Raw genomic sequence first — 22,219 nt, forward strand, 5'->3', positions numbered from 1 at the left:
CCCCTGGGCAGCATCCCTGTCGCTCGACCCCTGCCTGAAAGCAGGGCGTCCTCTGCTACCGCGCCTTCCCACCATGCTGTTCACACGCCTCATCTCTAATGTGCCCCCTTGACCCAATGACTGCACCTGCGCTACGGCATAGCCCAAACCCCATTTGTGCGCCTGCGCAAGAGATTCTTGAGTCTGCGGGTGGCCATGTTTCCCCCCTCCTCCCGGCCAACCTAGTGTGCGCCTGCGCAAAGGAGCTCTTCGGTGGCAGCCGCGGCGCTGTCCTCGACGCGCGCCTGCGCGGTGAGTCTGAGATGGAGGGGGTGGGTGTTCTCTGCGGAGGGTGACGTCACCCCTCCCTGCTCTGCTGTCGGCACCGCCTCTGCTCGAGGAGGGGAGGGCCCGGACTCGCCGGCTGCAGGCGCCGCCATGGCTGCCATATTGGGGAGGAAGTGAGAGCAGGAGGCGGCAGCGGCGGCCAGGGAGGAGCCCTTCCCCTCTCCCCTCCGCTCAGTGAGGCGCTGCTTTGCAGGCGGCGGCCGCTCGCAGGACCCCGGAGTGAGCGGCGCGGAGGCAGCGGCGGCCGGGCTGAGCGCCCCGAAGGCGGCGGCTTTGGCCTAAAATGGCGGACCCGGCGGAATGTAACATCAAAGTGATGTGTCGCTTCAGGCCCCTCAACGACTCCGAGGTGACCCGCGGCGACAAGTACGTCGCCAAGTTCCAGGGAGAGGACACCGTCATCATCGCGGTGAGCGCCGGGCCGGGAGCGGCGGGCTGGGGAGAGGGCCGGATACCACGGGGATGGGCGCGGTACGAAGGGGAGAGACAAGTCGGAGAGGAGCGGAGGGGGCCAGGCTAGGGGAGCAGCCGGGCTTCGTGGGGACATGAGAGGGCAGAGGAGGGAGCAGGGCAGACGCAGGGGTTGACTTGGCCGGGCGGAGTGCATGTACTATATAAAGCTGCCACCTAATCAAAAACTCCCTGCCTAGCAGGCCTCTTGCAGCAGCAGCCCCCGAAACTTTGGGCATGACTTTAAGTGGCAGTTTTGAAATTGAGATGGGACCATCGTGCACGTTTCATACATTGTGGATATGAAAGTTGTGCTTTATCGCAGATCAGTCAGTGCTGCAATGGGTGCCCTCCCCCACGCCACATCAGAGACAGAGAGAAACAGCTCTTATGTGTGGAGGAAAATGGTGTATACAGTAGTGTGTGCCATTAATGGATTTGGACTGTTCGTTACTGATCACTAGTAACTTACTAATTCATATCTTTGTTTACTAATCAGTCTGAGGAAGTTTGCACTGAACTAAGGTACAAAATAAGGGTGACTCTGGAGAATAGAGCGCCCCAGATATTGGGCTTTCCATTCTTCTGTTTTCAGGATATTGAGAGTGGTTTTTTGAACACAGTAGTGAAATTTTAAAATAAAGAACCGACATCCTGGAAATAGGTGTATGGGAAGAGAGAGAAAATCTGCAAAAGAACTAGCCTTCTTTTGTGTAACCTAATGAGTTGGCAACTAATGTAACGTCTGCATTAGTAATGTCTAAGAAAGAAGTTACCAGAGTAATTTGTCCACTGAATAGTTTTGGCAAAAGAAAATCTGCTGAGTGGTTTTTGTGACCAGTACATCGACCAAGTATCAGAGGGGTAGCCATGTTAGTCTGAATCTGTAAAAAGCAACAGAGGGTCCTGTGGCACCTTTGAGACTAACAGAAGTACTGGGAGCATAAGCTTTCGTGGGTAAGAACCTCACTTCTTCAGATGCAAGTAATGGAAATCTCCAGAAGAAGTGAGGTTCTTACCCACGAAAGCTTATGCTCCCAGTACTTCTGTTAGTCTCAAAGGTGCCACAGGACCCTCTGTTGCTTTTTACATCGACCAGTGGGCTAGTGGCTAATACTTTGTCCAGCAAAATAAATTGAGATGGCTTATGTCTTTGTGGTTCATCACACATTTGTTTGCAATTTAACAAAAATCACATTCTGCAGAATAGAGGCCTGCTGTGAAGAGATCTTGTTGGTGTCCTGGAAAAGATATTTCCAGCAGTGCCAGTTTGCAATGCAGCTGCTGTAGAGTGAGTTATTGAGTGGAGAGCTAGACTATAATTTACAGTAACTGTCTTCTCTGGTGTCATTGGTATTTGTTGGTAAATGGGTTGTACAAAGATTTTTTTTCCCCCTCTAATGTTCATCTCTCATTTGTACTCATTCTTAATCTGCACATTCAGATGAAGAATTTGCCACACAGTGGCACAATTGCAAATTTAGAGAGGAAATGAGGAATATAACTTTAAAATTTACCTTGCTAATACTTGTTTAGATTTTAGGTTCTGTACACTATTTTCTTCTTGAAGCAACCCAAATTAAACATATCTATTCATAGCAGCTTAACTTGGAAGTGGAACAAATGTTTAATAGTAAATAAAGCTTCTGTTAAAAAGCTTCATATTTATAGTACAAGGCTTTAAAGTATTTCTTCTCTTATTCTACTTAAATTCAGTTTTAGAAAACAAATGGATTGCTAATGGAATACGGAACCTTTTGCTGTTTCTGGTATAAATGCAAATCAGGTCAGCAATGAGTAGACCACTGAAAAGCCAACAAAATGCTTGTGAGATGAGCTGGTATTGGCCCATTCAAGATCTCATTTCAGAGATTGGTGCAGCAGACTTCATTAATTCTCACAGTTACACAGAAGCCTCGACCCTCATTTATCTAGACTGTTAGCAGACACAGAATATGACAAAACTGGTGTCACTATCTGAAGTAAATATGCTCACTTTCATGCTTGGTTCTGAGTATCCATTCATAGATCTTGCATCTGAAGAAGTGAGGTTCTTACCCACGAAAGCTTATGCTCCCAGTACTTCTGTTAGTCTCAAAGGTGCCACAGGACCCTCTGTTGCTTTTTACAGATTCAGACTAACACAGCTACCCCTCTGATACTTGACATTCATAGGAGTGTGTCCCATCTGAAATCAAAGGTTGTTAATTCCATTCCTGATGTATCAGACTTTCTAGGTGATAAATTCTGTTCTGTCCCCACTCTCTAACCTTCTAGCAACTACCTTTTGGGCCAAAGTGCAATCATTGCTAATGGGGCAGGGGTTTGGAGTTCATTAGGAGGATCTGTGGTTTAGGTTTCAAATCATAAAAGTGAGGTAATTTGGGGTGGACATTGAGAAACATTACCATTGTGGTATAGACTGTGTAGGATCTTCCACAAGAACTTCAAGATGGTCAGTTTTTACAAATTAAAAAAAAATGATTGAATGTTTTTCTCTTTACAACTTTTTACCACTAATGCAAAAGCTAGACTCACTAAGTCAGTGTGAGGGGAACTAGTCATTCTCCTTAGAGACCACATGGAGCTTGAAATTGACAGAATTAGTAGGGAATTAACATGCATTGTAATGAATTTTTTATTAACCATATTCCTCTGCAATATTGAAAGCCGAATGTAAAACATCCAGAAGTCTTAGGTCCAGGACTTGCTATTTTCAGCCTTGGACCAGTGCCCAGGAAAGCGCTGATAGGTTGAGGTACCACTGACAGTCTTTTAAGTCCTGTCTCATGATATTCCAACCATTGGGATTGTAAACAAATGCTCTTTACAGTGACTATGCTGAAATTCCCATCATTCCAGTAACATAAAGCATTTTTACTCCTGATATATGGCAAAATTCTCAAACTCAAAATCACATCCTCTGATTACTAAATAAAATTGAAGACCTAATTCTCCAGAACTGTCAAACTTGCACCTTTCATGACCATTCAGTTTATCTCCAAGGATGAGTTAGTCAGAGTTTGCAAAGCTTCACTGATCTCTAGTAGCCTGAACATTTAACCAGCTAGCCTGTTTGAAATATCTTGTCTGAACTGAGGAATGGCTTTAGGAAGGCTATTTATTTCCATGCAGACTATATCAGTTTCCCTCTCCTTTTCATGCATATTTTATCGGGCTTCTCTTCACCACTATATATAGTGGTGGTTGCCTGCCAAGCTCTTCTTTCCAGTAAGTTGAGCTAGGATTCTCTTCACAGCCTCCTCACTTGAGGAGAGGCTCCAACCTCTTGATTGGTCCGTGATATTTACAGTGCTGCCTTTGCAGGCCCATGCTGAAATATGGAGAAGCTTGCCTCTTACCTACCCAGTAACATTTGGGAGAGTTATCCCTTTTCGCAGGGAGAAGGGCAAGACTGGAAATAAGTTAGGAGACAGAGTGGGAGCAGAGATGCTTCCAGTGCTCTTCTCTGGGTTTGTCCTACTCTAACCATACACATGCGTACCTTGACTTCCCCTTACTTTCTGGGGAAAGCAGCAATAGTTTTCTTTTTCCTACATCTAGAGGCATGCTTGTTATCCTGGACAAGTGAGTCTTTTCTATCTCTGTCTTTTAGAGAAACGATTTATTGTAATTGTAGATGTTATGTATTTCACAGCAATTTGTGGTTGAGATGTAGTATTAGTTTGTTTTGAAGAACAATAGCTATAAGAAAGATGCAGCTCATTAATAGTTCTCGCACGAGGCCATATCTCTTGGGCTTTGAATTCTAATTCCAAGAAAGTCTTTTCATTTTAGAAATAGTTAATTTTAAGGGAAATCTTTTCTAGCTGTTCTTCCTGATGAATTCATGTGTTTAAACAAATGCACATCATTAAGACAGTATGTGGACTTGTATGCATATAACATTTTTTGTTATAGCAGTATCAAGGGCATATGTTTTCATTGTGACTCCAGTTCTTTGGAGGTTGGGTGGGTATTATCCTATTCCTTCAAGTACTGTTAACACTGGGGATTTGCTCAAGATATTTTTGCTTTGGTGCTAGAAAAAGTTGTCAACCTAACCTCTTTTTAAATTGACTACATTTAAAAAAAATCTAATTTGTTAAAACACCCTCTAATTTTTAAAGATTCAGAACACAAATTTCTTTAAAAAAAAAAAAATAAGGATTTTGCTGATCTCCTTTAAATAATTACAGAGGGTTTTTTTTCATTTGAGGGATGAACTGACTATAGAGGGAAATAGTGAAACTGATAATATATTCACTGGTCAAATACACAAGTTAACTAAAAAAAATAATAATTCTGTAATCCTATAGTTTATAGTAACCTTAAGTGTTGTAATTATTGTAGGTAGAATATCTTCAGGTTTAAACATGGCATTTTGTGAGGAGCACTGGGACTGTCTGGAAACTGGGCTGTGGAAGTAGCTGTGCCCCCTAAATGTTGTTATGCAATTTAGTCCTAGCGTAGCTCCTCCTCTTTTCTCTAGGAAATTGAATTGTGCTTAAATTTTATTTTTAACAAGTTACAAGCACAATAATGAAGGTGTGTGTTGTAGGCAAGGACAAATCATATTGTTTGGGCTGTGCCGACAGAGGTATGTTGTTGGTAAAGCTTTCAAGTGTGGACCAGGCTATGATAAGCATCATGACACCTAACTCGAGGCAACTTAATCTTGTCTAAACGTGACTAATGTCTTAGTGATGATATTTCCTTGATGATTGCAACAGCATAATTTTCAATTGATATTTTTAAGTTATCGTGCTTTTAAAATAGTAAAGCCTTTTCCAGCTAGTGACTCTATTAAAATATTTACAGCATGAATTCAGAGAAAACTGGGTTCTTTAATGCAGAATTCATTATAATGCCTTTTTGTTTAAGAATGTATGCAAGGCAAGCTGAAACCTAACACAACTGCTGTGAACATGTTTTTATAAGTCCATATTGGAGTTACCCACAAACTTATATTTCTTCAGTGTTAAATGTAAGTTATGGGGAGTGCTTACTGAAAAGGTCACACGAAGAGAGAAACCAGCATGTTCATATGTATGTGGTTTTGACCTTTATTTTATTTACACTTGAAACTGTTTGCAAGCAGAGAGCATTATCACTCTGAATGAAATGCTTGTATGCCACTTTTAGTACCTGTACACGTGCTCTTTCTTGTCTTGTGATTGTTCCCATCCCCCCCCCCCCAACCAAAAACAAACTACTGTCACACCCAGGACTTTTAGACTGTTCACAACTGCTAAAGTCTGAATTGATATTTTCAAGAGCAGTCTGGGTATTAACATACAAATAAGCAGCGTCCCATTTTTCCTTCAAATGCCTATATTCGGTAATGTAGAGAGCACTCCCATCTTTTTCTGTTTTTTAGAAGACATCTGACTGCCTCAGTGTATTTTCTAATTAACTGGGTAGTATCCGTAACATGCAAGGCCTGGTGCCTGTCCTGAATATCTAAATATATCTGGCTTTGTATATTAAGTTAAAGAAAGGTTTGGCTCTGTCACTTTCTTGCAGAACCAGACTAGTGAAGAACTTTCTTCTACTGACTTCATCGTCTTGGCAGCGGAAAAGCAATATTCAGAAAGAAAATGTAATTCATATGGAACATTGAAAGAGGGTAGGGCATGCAAGGAGTGGGACACTTACACAAAACAGCAGAAGTACAACGATGATATGCTATTTTTGTATTTTAGAAGGAAAAAAACACTTCCATACTTGTAAAAGTACTCCACCTTAATATTATAATCTGACCTTATATGGAAAATGTATATGTTAGAAGCTGTACTCTGACCTATAACTGAAGTATTTGGATTTTTTGAGTGGTGGTGTTTAGTTTAATATTTTACAGAGCCTTGATCACTTAGGAGAAGTACAAGAGTTTCTCAAAGAATATGGCTTTGACAAACACTGTAGTAGTGCAGACCTGTATGGCTAGAAGACTTGTTTCAATATTGAACGAAGTAGACTGTACTGCTGCTGTGCTATCATCTTAGTAATAATCTCTGTTGGTCTCAAGTGTGGTGTTCATTTCTAAAACCTAAAGACACTTTTTAAATGTCAGCATTGTTAACTATTTCACTGTTGATCCCTTTAGAACAGACATCCAGCTAAAGCGATAATCCCAACCTACCTCCCAGGTCTCCTTGAATGCCAAAATTCCAGCTGTTCCCCACCCATCTGCTAGAACCTCCAGCTTTCCATAACATCTTCCCTGCTGCAATTATGCATTTTCATTACAAAAACTTCTCATGTTGAAAGTGAATATGGGGCCATCTTAAAATGGAGACCATCAAATTAAATAACAGGGCTGTTTCACTGATAGTATTTTCCCATTTATCCTCTGGCAAAGGAAATGCTGCAGAACTTTATCCCTACTTGTTGCAGAGTATCCAGAGCCTTATATTTGATGTACTATATAAGCAAGTAAGGAACCACTCAAATTTCAATCTTAACACAGAAAAATAAGAATGGAAGACAGGAAAACTAAGGTCCAATGACAAACCCTGCACCCTCTACAGTTACAGAAAATCAGTTCTATATGCATCTTATTCTTCTCATGCACTTCAAAAGAATTGAAAAGCATCATTTTTCTTACTAGAAGCAGAATACTATACTGGGACTCTGCTTACCTGTCTTTTTTGCTACTTTGAACTCTGTTACTGATAGAGCAAAAATACATTATCTTTCAAACTAGGAAAGAGGATTGGGAATGGAAAATAAATGTGCTCTCTAATTATTGGGAAAAAAAATATGTTAAAATCGCTCAGTTTGGGATAGCAATACTGTATCATACCGTTTTGCATTGGGAGAAAAGCTGTTTTTTAATACCTCAGTCTTTTATAAACTGTCTTGTGTTCTTCATGCCAAGAATAAGCCAGCTACAGTGTCAGACAGGATGGGTTTATAAAATGATGCATTACATTAGCAAAAAGAATATGCCTTAGAGTTAAAAGCGCTGTGTACATTGTGATAGAGAAATGGAACGTTACTGGCTGCTCATCTTATAGTATCAATAATGAAAAGACTATTCCAGGTGTTAAGGATCAGAAAACAAGATGATCCAAGCCACACATTGCTATGGATGGACTCTGAAAATCTTACAGTAAACTTCAAAACTATAGAGTATGAATGCAATAGAAATAAATACTTAATACTGTTATACAATTTATTTTCTGTACTTCTGAGGATAACCTGAAGTTAGAGGTTATTCTGTCTCATTAAGAGTAATGGAATTGTCTTCTATGAAGAAGACGCTAGGAGATGATGACTTGCTAGCGGACATCTGTGAAGAGCAAAGTTTTGTACATTTCAGTTGTTTTGAATATATTTGTATATAGGCTAATACTGAAAACTGTTGCCCAGTAAAGCTAAACTGTCCATTAATTATGATGATAAAAAGATACTGTGTCAAAGTCTGTGTAAACCCTCCATTAAGATTTGAGTAACTACTGCTGGGTCATGCTGGCAGGTGGCTGCAAGTTAGCTTCAACAAGGGCTTGGAATGTTGCTTTGAGACAGACTGATTTAGGTTCATTTAGAGAAGGTTCATAGCGTGAAACCGTAGAAGCAGCCAAGGAGGAAGCTTAGGCTGATGTCTTATGGGGTAATGTTTGTTTACCAGTATAGCCAAACTCTGAGAAAGAGGTGAATCTGGATGTTTAACTCAGGGTCTGTGGGCTCTGGGGAGACTGGAAAATAGGGACTTGGCACACACATGAATAGGCAATCTATAGGCTTAATTTGCAATGTTAACTGAAATATTTTACTGAGCTATTGAGAATCTGATTCCTAGTCAAAAGGATATCTGTATCCCAAAACACAAGGCTTATTACACCTAACGTATAGAGTATGTGATGGTCCAACTTGGTTTTTTGTCACTTATGGTAGTACCCAAAAACTGCAATCCAGAAAAAGGCCTGATTCTGTACCCTTCCTCAGAAAGCTTTCAGTCATAGCTTCTTGATGCAGATAAGGTGTTTGTGGCGAAGTGAGGGAAATATGTGCCACAATAATGGTGCGATCCGGGCACTGAAAAATAGGATTGTGCTTCTTCATAATGTATAAAGATGTACTGATAGGTTTTTTTCTGAAGATATTTTTTTAGAAATTTGGTTGTTCTGCTGTGAGAAAGTAGGCCACTGGAAAAACCAGGTAGAATTGATATTGCAAATGCCAAATAAATGAAACCTGTTTGGAATTACACAACAATCTTTCAGAGTGCTTTTTGTGATCAGTGTATATGTAGTTCTTTTAAAATTAGTCACAGTAGTAGGCAAAGCTGTTCTTTATCACCTCTGCTTATTTTGGCATTGAAATATTTTTTTTAAATTAACAGTTGTTGATGTTTGACAAATACGGATCAGTGGAGATGCCTGAGCTAGAGCCTCATTGGTATAAAGTGTGATGGGAGGGAGTGGACTGCAGGTAGACAATTCTGTTAGGGCACTGAACCTTTGGAATTTGCTTTCCTAGTTTGGTCTGTAATCACTCAACTTTCAGGGCATGCCACCAAGACCACCTTCTTCCTGGTCAGTAATGAGAATGGGGAATCTAGTGGGGATTCTGGTAGACTTAGTAAATTTGTTACAGGGATCTGTGTTTTGGAGTTAGTCAGTCTGTCAAGGATTCCTGAAGCTTGTGATGTATAAACTTATATGTTTAAGATCAATTCAAATAAGAGATTCACTGTTTGAGAGAGAAGTCCTTAAATATAGATTAATTCCTCTAACTAATCCATAAAATTCAACAAGGCATAGTATGTATAGTGAGTAATCCTATAAATCAGTAGGAGTGGGAAGAAAATTAGTTTTTTTTTCTCCTTTTACCTCTTTCCCTTTCATAGTAGTATCTCAATGGCAGCTTAAAGGGGAATTATAAAGGCATGACATAGCTAAATTATTTTAAGTAGAGCTAGTAAATACAACCTCCCTCCATACTGTTTGTTAATGGGAATAAATGTTATACCTTAGAATGTGGGGAAGAATGTTAAAACTGATTTTCAAAGAAGCTTGTCTCTCACCAACAGAAGTTAGTGCAGTAGAAGATATTCCTCACCCACCTTGTCTCTCTAAAGAGCTCAAAAAAGTTAGACTAACATGAAGTTTAATTTGATTGAATAAATTGTTTTGATTGAAACTAAAATGTGTTACAGGCACACAGAATGCGATGTTTAAGAAATTCCTGTATGACTTGGCATTAAATCAAAATAAAATATAGCAGTCTGATTGTTTTGGACAACATCACTAACCTATCTATCCACTACTATAACAAAGAATTTTGGAAGTTTCTTATGCAGCTTACAGCTTTGTTTCATAGCTCTATTTTCATTTTCCCATGTGAGGAAATGAAAAGCTAAAAATTAACCATACATTGTACTGGAAACATCAGGGATCAGGTACATTGACAATCTACATGAAGAAAAAAAACTTGATGAGTTAAACAGTCTTTTAACTATCAGGAGGTAGCCATGTTAGTCTGTATCCACAAAAACAACAAAGAGTCAAGTGGCATCTTAAAGACTAACAGATTTATTTGGGCATAAGCTTTCGTGGGTAAAAAACCTCACTTCTTCAGATGCATGGAGTGAAAATTACAGATGCAGGCATTATAACAGTCTTTTAACTGTTAAAGATAGATCTGGATTACTGCAAGATCTAAGAAGTGTTTTAAGATCAATGACATGCCTGACTTAATCCCTCCAGAGAGAGTCTCCAAAATCAGTTGATAGTCACTTAAGACTTTCTCAAAAATGTACTGACTTGGAATAGTGTATTCATGAATATCAATTTTTTTTTTAAGTGGAAAAGTAATTTAGAGGAGGTTTCAAATTGCATCTGAACCTGAAGGAATGCCAGCCACATCAACAGTACACCATAAATTTTGTTTAGGATGTTATTGGACACAATCTGAATAGCATAGATATGGAACAAAAGGTGATAATGGGGGGCAACGTGATCCAGCAATAGGGATGTTCACTTCATATGAAGTAGTGCATGCAGACTTGTACGTACACCTCTACCCCAATATAACGCGACCCGATATAACATGAATTCAGATATAACGCGGTAAAGCAGCGCTCCAGGGGGGCGGGGCTGCGCACTCCGGCGGATCAAAGCAAGTTCGATATAATGCGGTTTCACCTATAACGCGGTAAGATTTTTTTGGCTCCCGAGGACAGCGTTATATCGGGGTAAAGGTGTATTAGACAAATGTTACCTGTGAGTTATAATGGAGTTGGCCTGCAACACACACAATAGCAGATGTGCCTGTTAATATTCCCTTTTTTCAAAGTCACTACAGGAAGGTTGAGGAAATGGCTGTCTATAGCTGTATCCTTTATTCAATGGCTAATTTTATATATGTGCTTATTGAAACTTCAGCCTCACACCTCAAGACTGATAGTAATTGTTAAAGAAGGCATCTCTCTTGCTAATAATGTAGCAGTGTCCATCCCAGTTTTAATTTGGATTGGATAAACTTCTTAGACTGTATTAAAAGAAACTAGCATAAATCATGGGTGGGATTTCCAAAAGCACCTGAATGATTTCATGAAGATCCGTGGATCTTGTGTCCTAAATTACTTAAGTGCTTTGGGAAATCCCGCCCCAAAATACAAAATTTCTTTCATCATAATGCATCTACCATCCCAATGGGAGTGGTTATGAGTGTCTCAGCATACTCACTCAGATGATGGGAGTGGTAGCAGCATACTCCGGAAAAAGGGGATAGTGACATACTCTACCTCAGTGACATAATACTACATTGTCTCTTTAGTCAGATCAGCATGTAGTCACAAGAATATCCAAAATAGTAGTAATGGACAGCTCCAAGAGCCTGCTAAGTCCAAAACTAAGTCTGCACTAACTGAAACACTTGGAAGTAGAATTCAGTACTGCAGCAGCTTGAATATTTCCTTCCATCCAGAGAATAAAATATAGGCAGCAGTCTGCTTTTCCAGTGTAGACTTCAGCTACCTCAGGTTTAGCTTCTGCCGATTAAGCACTGAAGTTTCTTGGCATACTTCCTCTAGAATGCTACTACTCTTCCCTTTCAAGAGGGGAGACTATCAGAATCCTGAAGTAATAACCTTGTAGTCCTTTTCCCAGAGGGAAAAATGTTCTTGGGTGTACAGTACTAACCTGAGCATTTTGGTTTAAGATTTGTGTGAAAACTTAAAATGAACTGACTTGTTGCTAAACAGTAATGAAGTGAGACTGGACCATACTTCTGGTGAAAGTTCTTTTGAAAAACTGTTTAGGCTGATTTCAGGATGCAAATATGTTTAGTTCAAGGCTTCATTCATATGTGGTCAGGTATGGATTATCTTTCACTCAGGTAACTTGTGTATAAATCAGTTCTTCTTATTGAAGGCTTCAAGTATACAAACGAGCAAAAAGATACTGTAGAAGCAGGCTATTAATATGGACAGTTCAAATTTGAAAAATGTTCAGTTTTACTTTCTGTGACTGGGATTTTTTACTCTTCTTGTGTCTTTTCAGTCCAAGCCGTACGTGTTTGACCATGTATTCCAGTCAAGTACATCACAGGAACAAGTGTACAATGATTGTGCTAAAAAAATTGTAAAAGGTAAGGAAAAACATTGAACTTGACAATAAGGAGGCCATCAGTAGATTAAGTGGCTTTTACTGTTGAAAATTGTGTTGTAGTTCCAGCTCTTCTCTTCCTACCCATCTTTCCCCCAAAAACTGTATCTAAAAGAAACAGCGTGAATTATAGCGGGAATGGCAGCAATCACTACAGTTAAAGTTGATGAATGACATCAATTTTGACCCCATGTATTCAGTTCATAACTGTTTGAAATGTTAATCTTGTCAGGTTGCAATCTTTCAGGCCAGGTCTCTTCCATTAAAATTTTCTCTTGGACAATTATAGGGGAAAAGTTGTTCTTACGTAAAAAAAAAAAAAGAAAAATATAACTTTTCTATTTTAAAATGATGCTTGAGACTCTTTTAAAAAAAAAATTGCAGCCAAAATCAATGGGGTTGAAATATGGCATAGGAATAGATGATGCTATGGAAATATCTGTTCCAGGAAAAAGCCTTGATTAGTATGAACCTTCAAAAATCAAGCATATGCAATGTTTTTCTAAGCTTGTATAATACATAGCTAAGTAAGAGTTTGAGATCATCTTAGTTGACTAAAGTTCTCATTGCACAACTATAGTGAAGATCCTCTGCAGATAGAACTCCTGCCTCAATGCTTATACATCTTAGAGTACAGAATCTCTGTCCTTGAATATATTAAATTGGTTGCGGCAATACTTTTAAAATAGAATTATAAAAAACCTAGAAAATCATCATGTGATAGTCTAACCAGTTCATCTTCTGCAAAATAAAATCTTGCTTTACAACTGTAGTAGAATCCCTTGAACAGGTCAGTAAAATATTGGGTAAAGGAAAGGCGTCCCAGTAGATGTAAATTATTTGGGCTTTCAAAAGGCTTTTAACCAAACCTTCACAAATAACTAAAAAAAAAAATTAGTCTTGGTGTAATAGGCAATTTACTGGTAAGGATCAGAAGCTGGCTAAGAGATAAAACAGAAATAAATGTTAAATTTTCATGATAGCTGAAGTTAAGCAGTGAATTGCTATAAGGGTCTATAGTAGCACTCGTTATGAATGCATTAATGATTTTTAAAGGGGGATGAGCAGTTTGGTACTCAGACTTGCAGATACAAATTACTTGAGCAAGACTGCAGAAGACTGAGAAACTTCAGAGGATCCTTACCAAGCTAGGTAAATGCATAACATGGTTGCAGATGAAATTAATTCATAACAAATGCAAAGTAATGAGCACTGGAAGAGATAATTTGAACTAATCATACACCTTTCGAGGTTCTAAATTAACTGTAAAAACTTAAGAAAATCATAACTGTGGACAGCAAAATTAAGACTTAAGCTCAATATGCAGCAGTTGTCTAAAAAGCAAATAAAGTTAGGAGGCATAAGGAATGACAGAATTAATAGTACAGAAGTATTATGTCAATTGTATAAATAGTGTGTTCTAACCTGGACTGCAGTGTTCTTTATAGTTATTTTATGGGGGGAGGGATAGCTCAGTGGTTTGAGCATTGGCCTGTTAAACCCAGGGTTGTGAGTTCAATCCTTGAGGGGGCCACTTGGGGATTTGGGGCAAAATCAGTACTTGGTCTTGCTAGTGAAGGCAGAGGGCTGGACTCAATGTCCTTTCAAGGTCCCTTCCAGTTCTAGGAGATGGGATATCTCCATTAATTATTATTATTATTGCCTCCCCCAAAAAAATATTGCATTATTTGAGGGAGTTCAGAAGATGAGCGATTAAGGGGATGTGTAAACTGTCATGAAGAGTTTTAAAGATTGGTACTACTCCTTTTCATCGTGTCCCTCCTTATTAGTCTCCTCTCAAGTAATTAATAGTATTGAGAAGGTAGATAAGGAACTTCTGTTTGTCCTCTCTCATAACAAAAAGACAAGGGGCCATTTAATGAAACTGGCAAATGGCAAATTCAAAACTGATAAAAAGGATTTCCTTTTTCACACAAGTCACAATTAAATTGTGAACTTGTGGCAGTGAATTAATCATTTAGACAAGTTACCTAGGAGACTTCAAAAAAGTTTAGACATTTATATGGATAACAAGAATATCAGTTCTATAAATATTACAATTACAATAAATTTGAAATGTTACATATATTAGTCACAATACTTTAAAAAAAAACCAACTAGCTTTAGAAAAGATACAAACGTTTACGTTTATGGCATAAGCTAACCTCTTAACTACTGGAAGTTAGAAAGTTTCTCTGGGTGGGCTGGTTATCCAATAACAGCATGTTGCAGGATTTCTTCCTCTGTCTTCAGAAGCACAGTATTTGTGTTCCTAGTTTTTCAGTTTTCATAGTTTTCCAGCCTAAACAAGACACTAAACTTTTTAAAAAAGCCTTTCACTCTGCCTTTATATACTAAAAAGAAGCAAAAAGGTACAATCCCATTTTTTTCCTTTGTCGCTCACCTTTTAAAAGTGTCTGTATCTTGAGTCTGAAACTCTTATGTAATGCATTAGTTTACATTTTAATCTATTAATGTAATTTCTCCTACTCTAGCAACATGCAATTCTGTTTTATTAGACTTGTGTTCATAGTGGAGACACCTTGTAATGGTCAAAATTCATTTGGAGTCAAAATCCTTTATTAGATTTGTCCATCAAACACTGAATTATCTTCTTGCTTAGAAAAGAACCCTAATGCATCAATTCTTTCTTGTTAGATGTACTTGAGGGATACAATGGTACAATATTTGCTTATGGACAAACATCATCTGGGAAAACACACACTATGGAGGTAAGGTATCTAAAAAGGACTGTCTCATAATATTTCTTTTTCTGCTGCTGGAGGATCAAATAAGGCTCCACAAATTAATTACTGCTATTCCCAGTCTCATGGTAATAATGATGCCCAAAATACTATATTATGGTCAAGCCCACCAAGAAATTGTGGGAGAAGGGATGCCAGATGAACAGAGGAGACTGAGGATTTTTATTTCAAAAGGAGAAGGGTAGATAACTATGGGAAAAAATGATAAAATATTAAGTATTCCATTAATAGCAGCTTTTTATCTTCAATTTATTATTTAAGAGATTACTGGGGTCATTTTTTTACGCTAACAAATCTTGGTCCTAAATGGGTTGGCAAGACTTGTTAAAAATTTTCTTTCTAGTTACTATTCTAAAATCAACTCCTTCAGGTTCAGTTTGTCGTCTTTGAATAGTAGAAATCTGTTGTGTGCATGGAATTATAACTGATAAAGAATATTGCATTTAGTTGTCTTTTTTTTCTCAAAAGGGAACACTTCATGATCCAGATGGGATGGGGATTATTCCAAGAATAGTGCAAGATATTTTTAATTATATTTACTCCATGGATGAAAATTTGGAGTTCCACATTAAGGTAAATTGTTTGGTTTAAGAAGTACTTTTGAAACAAAAAAAAGTTGCATCTGATTTTAAAGTAAAGTAATTGATGGTTAAATCTTCGGGGGTGTTGGGGGGTGTATATACAAGTCTCCCATTTAATTTGGAAGATATGAATCCAAAGACAGTTGGACCCAGAGGTTGGGAATTCATTGACAGTAAGATGCTAATCTTTAACAGTGAGGGAAGTTATCCTTTGGTAACTTAGATAATGGTTGTGGTAAATTCTCCATCACTTGAAGTCTTAATTAAGATTGGATGTTTTTCTAAGAGATGCTTTGGTTCAACCACAAATTCTTGGGCTAGGTGCAGGTATCACTGGAAGGAAGAAAGTCTCCTCTGTTAGGCAGGAGGTCAGACTACATTATTATAATGGTTCCTTTTGGCCTAAAATCTATGAATTACTGTGTTTTTAATGCTGTATCTTTTTTATTAGGTGTCATATTTTGAAATATACTTGGATAAAATAAGGGACCTTTTAGATGGTAAGTCTGTGCCCTTTATATAGGATGGGGATAGCAGCTTGTTAGACTGCAAAGAAGGGGAAAGAAACTTTACCGCCAGATTAGGATAGTTATGTGGCATACTAATGATACATTGTAAATGGCAACTATAAATGTAGTCTTTCATTGGTTTTCATAATCTTATAATTGTAAAATTAAGTATAGCTCTGCCTTTTCTTTGTATAATGTGTTATCTGTATAAAAGCATAAAAGTTTCTCTAATGGCCATTTTGTGTAAATCCTTGTTCAGATGTTAGAATATAAGAATTGCATGGGATATCATGGGAAATGATGTTTGTTTCCCTCGGGATATATATGCTCATTCCCCATATTATTCTTTTGAACAAATGAAATATCTTATCTGTAGAGTTTTTTTTCTTCCAGTTTCAAAGACCAATCTTTCTGTTCATGAGGACAAAAACAGAGTTCCTTATGTAAAGGTGAGTATAAGTGTTACACTATTGAACTAACCTATCTTTTCTCCGTGTACATCACTTATTTATGTTTTGTCAATTTTTAAAGGGCTGCACTGAACGTTTTGTATGTAGTCCAGATGAAGTTATGGATACTATAGATGAAGGAAAATCTAACAGACATGTAGCAGTTACAAGTAAGTGGTTTTTTCCCCCATGGCATTCTTTTCCTTTCATTAAGTTTATAAACGAGAGAAGCCCAAACTGTGAATATAAGTGAATGGTTCTAGTTTTTTTGAAATATTGACTTGTGTGACTCACCTCAGTGTGTCACTTGGGGGAGGCAAGAGTAGGTTAAGACAAATTAAAACAATCTTGGTCTACTTAGTTTGTCTCCCCTTCATTTAACTTCCTGTTTCTAGGGCAGTGTTACTCAACTTGAGGTTGCGTGCCCCCTCTTGGAGTAGGGGCAGAGCACAAGCATGGGGTAGTGAACGTTCATGATCCCAGATCCATGTCCCTCACCCCTTGAATGTACTCCTGTATCTGGAAGTAAAGCAATTTGTCTCTCATGAAGCCACCTGCTTTTTGTCTCTACTACTGCAGAGGCCTATAACAAAGCTGATCACGAGATGCCCACGTTTACTTGTCTGCAGATTTAGGCAGCATCCCATAGGTCCAAGTTTCTCTCTTTGGTCCTATGGCATTCCACTAAGTTGTAAAAGCAGGTGCCTTCTGTCTTTGGAGCTGTCAGTGGACTCTCTCACTGTAAGCAATATGTAACCTTCTACTGAGTGGGACGTAGGGAGGGAAGCTACAACATGAGATGGCAAAAAGAGGAAAAACAGAAAATGCTGCATTGGCGACAGAACAGAGGCAGAAAAGGTAAAACTGAGGCAGAAGAAAAGAGAATATAAACAAAAAATATGGCAGCATTTGGCCAAGGGAATGGACAAGCTTTTCATCTACAGAGGACTTCATCAGAAAAATGTTGGGAAAAATGCTGTTTTTGGCAGAAATTTCCTGTTCCTGCTGCCTTTTCTTTTTTTATCAGTAAAAGGTTGGGGAAGGCAATCAAATATCAAGGCCAAGCCTTTTCTGGCCCTCCCTTTGATCAGGAGAGTGTTTTTGGAGGAGTGATAAGCCAAACACAGTTACTTTTTTTTCTTGGTGGCAGCAAGGAACAGAAACCAGAACTGGTCAGCATTTAAAAGCTGAGGAACAGGGAAGTAACAGTGGCTGGGAACAAGGGACTATTCCTTCTTTACACTTCCTCAGCTTCTCTTGTAGCTACCCCCACGTCTTTAGAGGGCTGTGGGGGATTTAGGGTTGTTTCTGTCTGACACAGAGCTAGAGAGAAGACTAAATAGGGGGCTCATCTTCTCCCTCTTCCCCTCCAAAGTAAATCAGCTCTCCCTCTTCAAAGTAAATCAGCTTAGACTTCTGTTACTGAACTCGAAGAACTGTTTTAATTCAGTATGAACTGTGTGTCTTTAAAAGTTTACTTGTGCTTCACATATCTTACCTATGCCATGAAGCATAAAGGAAAAAAGAAAAAAATCTATCTTTAATTTATAACAAAAATGAAATAGTTTCTAAAGGAAACTCTGACACGTTGGGTCAGTATGTAACAGCTTTGAAAAATTTTTTGACAAATGTTCTAGTGTTTCTTATAATCTCCAAAAATACTTAAGCCCAGAGTAAAAGGCCAGATTAGTAAACTGTCAATACACTTTACATTTTATTAATAGAAATGTATAGGAAAAAAGATGACTTAATCTATTGAATAATATGGGATTGACCCTTCATTTGCCTACTTTAGTTTAAATACGCTGTATTCATCACAAACTACTGTAAGGCTGTCTATCTCTAGATATATTTGTTCACTGTGAGAGGTTCATATTAGTATACTAAACGTTCAGCTAAAGTCAAATTAAAGTAATTGTTATCCAGGACAGATTTGTTGCGTAACCAAATGTTTTGAACATTCTTAAATATTTTCATTATAGATATGAATGAACACAGCTCTCGAAGTCATAGTATCTTCCTTATTAATGTAAAACAAGAAAACACTCAAACAGAACAGAAACTGAGTGGAAAACTTTACCTTGTGGACTTGGCAGGTAGTGAAAAGGTAACTTTTTCTTTATATATTTGAAAACTAAAGGAACATACGGAACCTTGTTTAACGTAGAGCTTAGGTTGCTGAAGTATCACTTCCTAAGAACACACAAATCATAATACTGACTCCCCAGTCAGCTTCATGACTCTTCTTAAATCCAGCGCTCATATGTGAAACCCAGACTCCAGTATAGGCTAGTTTGACATGCTCCCTATTGATAGATAAGCTTGAATTTGGTAAAAGGTGTCGTGATTTTTTTGTACATGAAAAAAGTAGATTGAAGTTCCATTGACCCTGTTTAAATGTGATATGACAAACTGGAGGTGTGGGTTGTGATTGGTTATATGTTGGAATTGAAAAGGAGTTTGTTGTGAAGGTGGTGCCAGTGTGGATATTGTGTCGGTTGTGGTTGCTTGTATTAACACTGTCCTAACTGGTGATCACGTTGACTGGAAATGCACTTGAGAAACCTTAATTCTGAGACAAGGCTGTTATGTGGAAATTTCTTCCTTATTTTAACTGAATGAAGTGGAGTCACCTTGTGCACCACTCTGCCAGTACTGTGAGCTCCCTATTTATGGGATCCTGTTTGTCCCCTATAGTCCACCAGGAGGCCCACATTAGGCCTGAGTGAACTATGGTTTTTAAATTGAGTTTGGATAGTAGCATGAGGGATAGGCGCAAAGCATTTGACCAAAGACAATCCCCCTTTCTCATGATCTTATTCTTTGTTAAGTTTGTAGTGGCCCTTGAAGTACCAGTGTTATCTTACTTAAGGTTTGGGTTGAGGTAATCAAAATAAAGAAAAACATGGCTAATTGGATACCCACCAGGTGCAGGAAATAATTAGTTATATTAGTTTGTTTTTGAAAATAAATTCTTGCTCCTGTAACTAGGGGAAAATATAGCAAAGTGAGATGAGGAAACCTTGAAGAGAGCAGGTTTCAGCCCTGAACTGCTTCATCTGGCGTTAGTTAAGGTCCAATAACCAGCAGTGACATCACTTGTTTATTTACAGTGTATAAAAAAAACAAGGTTTTAAAGGTTTCTTTGTCAGAGCTTTTCCTTGCCGCTCTGGAGTCATGCCATGATGGGAAGGCATTTCCAGGCCTGATCCTGTTTGTGAGTATTTGGCCAGAGGAATGCAACAAAAATGACAAAAGGTTTAGAAAACTTGATCTACAAGGAAAGGTTAAAAAAGTGGCCATGTTGTCGAATCCCCTTTATTGTTTAACTGGTTCCTAAAAATGGTCAATGAGCAGTTTTCCAACAAATTGTGCACCCACCTTCTAGCATATGTATTTGTGTTTTAGTAGTTTACACTTAACGCTTGTTTACATTAATAAAATAAAATGTAACTTCAAAATTCTTTCAGTGTAGATTGGGAGAATGTGAGGGAGGGGAGATGCAGATCATAGAACTGTAGAGCAAGGTTGGGCATTTAGACTAGGAAACTAGGCTGGGCAGCAGAACTGGGGAAAGGTGTTAATAGGAACTGGTGACGCTTCTTGTTCTTCAGTCTCTCCCATCTTTATCCATGACCCTCAGGTACCTTCTGAGGGAAGTCAGGTTACAGTAATTTTCCACTGCAATCTTCTCTGCTCTTGTAGACTTTCAGTGTCAGGAACCTGTATCTGAGGTTTTTTTGTGACAGAGGCTGTTTTTGAATCTGGTATATATAGTCTTTCCCTATTGTTTAGGATGGTAACTTTCCTGCCTGACTTGATTGACTTTTGGATTAATTAGTGTCCATAACTTTGAATTTCTTAGCCTTATTCATGTGCAAAAGCTAAGATTTTTGTCACAGAGGTCATGGAAGTCACGGAATCGGTGACTTCCAGAGACCTCTGTGACATTTTCGCTTCAGCCCTGGGGTAGCGGGGCTGAAGCTGTCAGCCAGTGGGGCAACCTGCTGACGCGGGCAGACCACTGCATCTCCGAGCTGCTGCCAGGAGCAGGGGGATCCCACACTCTCAGTTACCGAGGGTAGGGGGAATCCTGGAGGCCCAGCAGCAATGGGTGCTGGACCCTCCTCTTTCCCCATTTTGTCATAGTTATTTTTAATAAAAGTCAGAGACAGGTCACGGGTTTCTGTGAATTTTGGTTATTTCCTGTGACCTGTCCATAACTGACACAGTCTTAGCCTTACGCATGAATTGTTTGCATTCAGTCCTTTTTTTTTTTTTTTTTATGACTGGTGAGTACAGTTGGTCAAACTTTTCACCAAAATTGGGTTTTCAACTAAATTAATTTTTTTTCACAGAAAGTATCTGCTTTCCTTGGTAAATTTTTGATTTTCATTGGAAAAACTGAATAGTCTTGAGCTGAAAACTTTTGTTTTTTGATAGAAAATCAGAATTTTTCTTCAGGTGGTGTGGAGTGAGGGAAGAGAATCCATTTTCCCAACTGACTCTGCAAGTTAGAGGTGCTACAGTGACACTTCGTTTTAAAAAAGAGCAAGCTGTTCAGGCTTTTTTTATAAGCACTGAACCTGAATAATGCTTTCTAGAATGTTTACTTTTATTTACTCAATCTTTTTTAGGTTAGTAAAACTGGAGCAGAAGGTGCTCTGCTGGATGAAGCTAAGAACATCAACAAGTCTCTCTCAGCTCTTGGAAATGTCATTTCTGCTTTGGCTGAAAGCAGCGTAAGTGTATTTTTTTTAAGTCCAGAAAGAGAGACAATACAGATGTAATAGTACCCAGGAACTATGGGCTGAAATTTTCAAGGTAGTGCATGAGATTTAACCACACATCTCCCCATGCACTGCCTTAAAAATCTCAACTATTGTATCACTACATTGCAAGTGCAATAGTGTCTGTTAGAGTCAGTCTTGCTGTGTAAAGCAGAAATCTTAATGGAAGCTTCTTCTACCCTAAAAGTACAAAAGCTTAGACATAACTCTTTTTTTGAAAGGTTTGTACTTGTACCACTGTGTTGGGCATTGTTTAAGAACCTGAAGAGAAATTACCTTTACTATTCTTCTTGCTAATTTATTGGTCCTAGCTGAATTAAATGCAGATCCTTATCCAACAAACTAAATAGTTAAGTCTGTCAACTCTAACTTATTTCTTCAAACATATGCTAATCTATTCATTTATTTATTCCAGACTTACGTTCCATATCGTGACAGTAAAATGACCAGAATCCTCCAGGATTCATTGGGTGGTAACTGTAGAACCACTATTGTAATTTGCTGCTCTCCATCATCATACAATGAGTCTGAAACTAAATCTACGCTCTTGTTTGGTCAAAGGTGAGTAAACACTTCAAAAATGCTAGTAGGGAGAGACATTTGTTTCATTGAAGTCTTGTAAGTCATGAAGTACAAGCATCTTTTTATTAAGCTCCTATGCAACTTTTCTGGTAACATTGGTGTAAGTAAACACATTCGATGAAATGATAACTGCCAAAGATGTCTGCTCTAA

At 38.5% G+C, this 22,219-nt stretch overlaps 1 protein-coding gene across 1 annotated transcript in view; it reads left to right on the plus strand.

Moving 5' to 3' along the window:
• The first annotated feature begins 324 nt into the window (after positions 1-324).
• The window catches only part of KIF5B (kinesin family member 5B), a 67,331-nt gene continuing 45,436 nt past the window's right edge, over positions 325-22,219 (plus strand). Inside the window, exons 1-10 of the mRNA XM_005290971.5 lie at positions 325-736; positions 12,288-12,375; positions 15,051-15,124; positions 15,626-15,730; positions 16,190-16,238; positions 16,641-16,696; positions 16,779-16,866; positions 18,679-18,803; positions 21,334-21,438; positions 21,902-22,047. Of these exons, the coding sequence (XP_005291028.1) occupies positions 611-736; positions 12,288-12,375; positions 15,051-15,124; positions 15,626-15,730; positions 16,190-16,238; positions 16,641-16,696; positions 16,779-16,866; positions 18,679-18,803; positions 21,334-21,438; positions 21,902-22,047 (962 nt within the window). The 5' untranslated portion in view covers positions 325-610. The remainder of the gene's footprint in view (positions 737-12,287; positions 12,376-15,050; positions 15,125-15,625; positions 15,731-16,189; positions 16,239-16,640; positions 16,697-16,778; positions 16,867-18,678; positions 18,804-21,333; positions 21,439-21,901; positions 22,048-22,219) is intronic.

Source organism: Chrysemys picta, chromosome 2, assembly GCF_011386835.1.
Source record: "Chrysemys picta bellii isolate R12L10 chromosome 2, ASM1138683v2, whole genome shotgun sequence".
NCBI lineage: Eukaryota > Metazoa > Chordata > Testudines > Emydidae > Chrysemys > Chrysemys picta.